Consider the following 2878-nt stretch of genomic DNA (forward strand, 5'->3'; position numbering starts at 1 on the left):
AAGATGGATCTCACGAGAGAAGCAAAGCACGGCTGGTAATACAAAGGCGTAGACAAAAATACGGTGTAGAACTGTACCAAAAATGCAAATGAAACTTGGTAAGTTATCAGACACTTACATTTACCTTGAATTGGTTCAGCATATATATGAATTCAATAACCGTGTTAAAATGTCAGCCATTATCTTGTTTGTTCGTTTACCAACACTGCCTAAAGACTATCCTACCATTAACTCTACGGTTTGTTCGTTTGACATCCCTTGAACCAAGAAAATGTTAAACAACCCCCACCCACCTGACTGTGCCCCAGAGGCCCACACCCTGCCTACTGACCCGCAACCTACGTGACCCGTCTCATCCAACCTTACGCTACTTGCCTGACCACTTCACATACTCATCCATATAATGCATCGTCTTCCATTCGCGCTTCCAAACCCGGTACTCATATTGACCATGGCATTAACAAGCCCAATCCTAAATATAATCACCGACCCGCCACTCATATATTAAGCCACACCGTTACCATCTCACCTATTCTCGCAACCCCGTGTTGGCACTAAATGACCATAATTGGAAGACGAATGCATATTCTGTAGGTTTCTCTCTTGCCAAGAAGATTATGGTTATTAACCCACAATTTAATACATTTTAAATGAACACTCATCAAATTTAAAAGTGAAAATTCAATACATTTGTCATTGAATTAACAAATAATTCATATAATCACATTACGCATTTTCTAAGAACAAATCTATGTTACTCCGACACTTCACTTAACTGCCGTGTCGCGTGTCAGACACGTGTCGGTGTCCGACACGACAGGACACTTCATACTTCAATTTCAATTTAGACCACAAAATAGGAAAATTCACCCCAAATAGCCGTGTCCGACACCGACACGTGTCGGTGTGTCTGAGTAACACAGGAACAAACAATAAACAAATACTCGTAACTAATTAAATTACCACAGAGTATTATCAGAAATTTAAAAGTCAAAATTCAATACATTTGTCACAGAATTCACAAATAATTAATATAATCACATTACGCATTTCATAAGAACAAACAGTAGACAAATACTCGTAAGTCGTAACTAATTACCACACGGTATTATCAGAAAATGGTAAGTTAATTGATAAATAAGTAGAGGCACAAACCTTCAGTAGTGGAATTGGAAGGTAAATTATACTTGCAGACGGTATCCTCACTCCGGCCGTAGGGGCACACACAAACGGTCTTGTTTCGGCGATTATCAAACCCACAAGTCCCGTTGGAGGATTCACCCTCAAAATTCTTGCAAAACACTTCATCGTCATTGAATAGCGTATAGTTCAAATCAAACCCAAATTGAATGACCTCCCTAAGGCCTATGAAAAGTATTTGTGGCAACGAAAAACCTTGAATCACCACACTTGTATTACACTGATGCTCAGTCGGATTTACTATTCCCTCCAAATAGTAACCCGTATCATAGGCGACTCCCTCTATCTTACCCCTGAACTGCGACAGAAGTCGCTTTTTCGGGGGTTTACAACCGTATAAAACAGCTAAATTTTCAGTTTGAGGCCCATACTGAAAGTGATTCAAGTCGAGACTTGTGTTGAGAAACGATTTTGGACAAATACCCTTGTCGTAGTCCTTTCGTCTAACTCCCATCTTCTTATCTTCTGGAACCACATCCAGCAAAATATATTCAATACCATTAATCACCAATGTCGCTGTAAATCCATCGTCACATCTCACACCAAGATGTGGATAGCCACATTCTTTCGGCCTAAAAAACCCGCCCCAGAACGGGAATCCAAACGGCTCCATACTGCCACACGTAACCAGATGATTACTACAACTATCGTACCAGGCTGATGATGAGTTGTTGTTACCATGAACTTGAACGCAACAAAGAAATAAAAAAAACTACAAGAAAATGGACGACAACCTTCATGCATCATCATTTCCGCCTCTCCTTGGTGTTCAGAGGAATGGTTAGCTTGTGAAATGTTTATCTTGTTTTTCTCTGTGATTAAATAATACTAATATTGTTAATACTTGGGAATAATTGATGAGGAGGTCCAAGCTAGTATGGATAATTTGGATTAGTGAGAAATAAGTGATGAACAAGGTGGGATGAAGACTAAAGCGTATGGAGTATTATTATTTTTGGAGATATATGGTCCAAGATTAGAATTTTACCAAGAGAAAAGTTACATGCATCATCTTCTCCAAGAGTTATTTTTAGTCTAGAGCAGGTTGGTTGGTGTACAGATGAAATGGGTAGCTTGTAGAATTTGTCTTTCTTTTTGAATGCTTGAAAACGAGTTATTTTTTGACTGGAGAGCATGCCTAATCAATTAATCTATCAAAACAATCCTTATATTGTGTACTAATAGAACGGTTAATGTAGATTTGAAGTATGCTCTTAAGTTCGATCCACATCAGGCCTTATATTGTGTACTAATAGCACAATATATTGTTACAATATATATGCAATATATTTCCATAATATATTTAAAGTTACCACAATTTACTAATATTTTACCACGGTTTATTAATATCTTGTCACAACTATTGTTACGTTAATTAGTGTTTTGTCATGACTATTGTTACTATTGTTGTTGTCCTTGTTTTATTATCTTTTTCTTTCTTTTTTTTATTATAATGACTCTAAGAATATTTTCGCACTTAGCCTAGAATTACCAGCTCCGATAGCTACAGGAACGAACCTACAAGAAAGAAAGAAGGAGATTATAATAAGTTAGTCGAAAAACGTTTATTTCTAATCTACTATAACAAGAATTTTTAAAAAAGTTTTGAGTAACACAAAAATATAAATACTTATGAAATTCAAATAACTCTACGAGTGTTGGCTTAATCTTGGTTTGT

The 2878-nt window shown here is 36.9% G+C and overlaps 1 protein-coding gene across 1 annotated transcript; it reads right to left on the minus strand.

The window, feature by feature from the left end:
• Window positions 1–1126: 1126 nt before the first annotated feature.
• LOC141648582 (LEAF RUST 10 DISEASE-RESISTANCE LOCUS RECEPTOR-LIKE PROTEIN KINASE-like 1.4) lies at window positions 1127–1813 on the minus strand. Its single transcript, XM_074457310.1, has one exon. It carries the CDS (start codon window positions 1811–1813, stop codon window positions 1127–1129), a length of 687 nt encoding a protein of 228 aa, XP_074313411.1.
• Window positions 1814–2878: the final 1065 nt, after the last annotated feature.

The sequence above is a fragment of the Silene latifolia genome, chromosome 3 (genome assembly GCF_048544455.1).
Source record: "Silene latifolia isolate original U9 population chromosome 3, ASM4854445v1, whole genome shotgun sequence".
Classification (NCBI taxonomy): Eukaryota; Viridiplantae; Streptophyta; class Magnoliopsida; order Caryophyllales; family Caryophyllaceae; genus Silene; species Silene latifolia.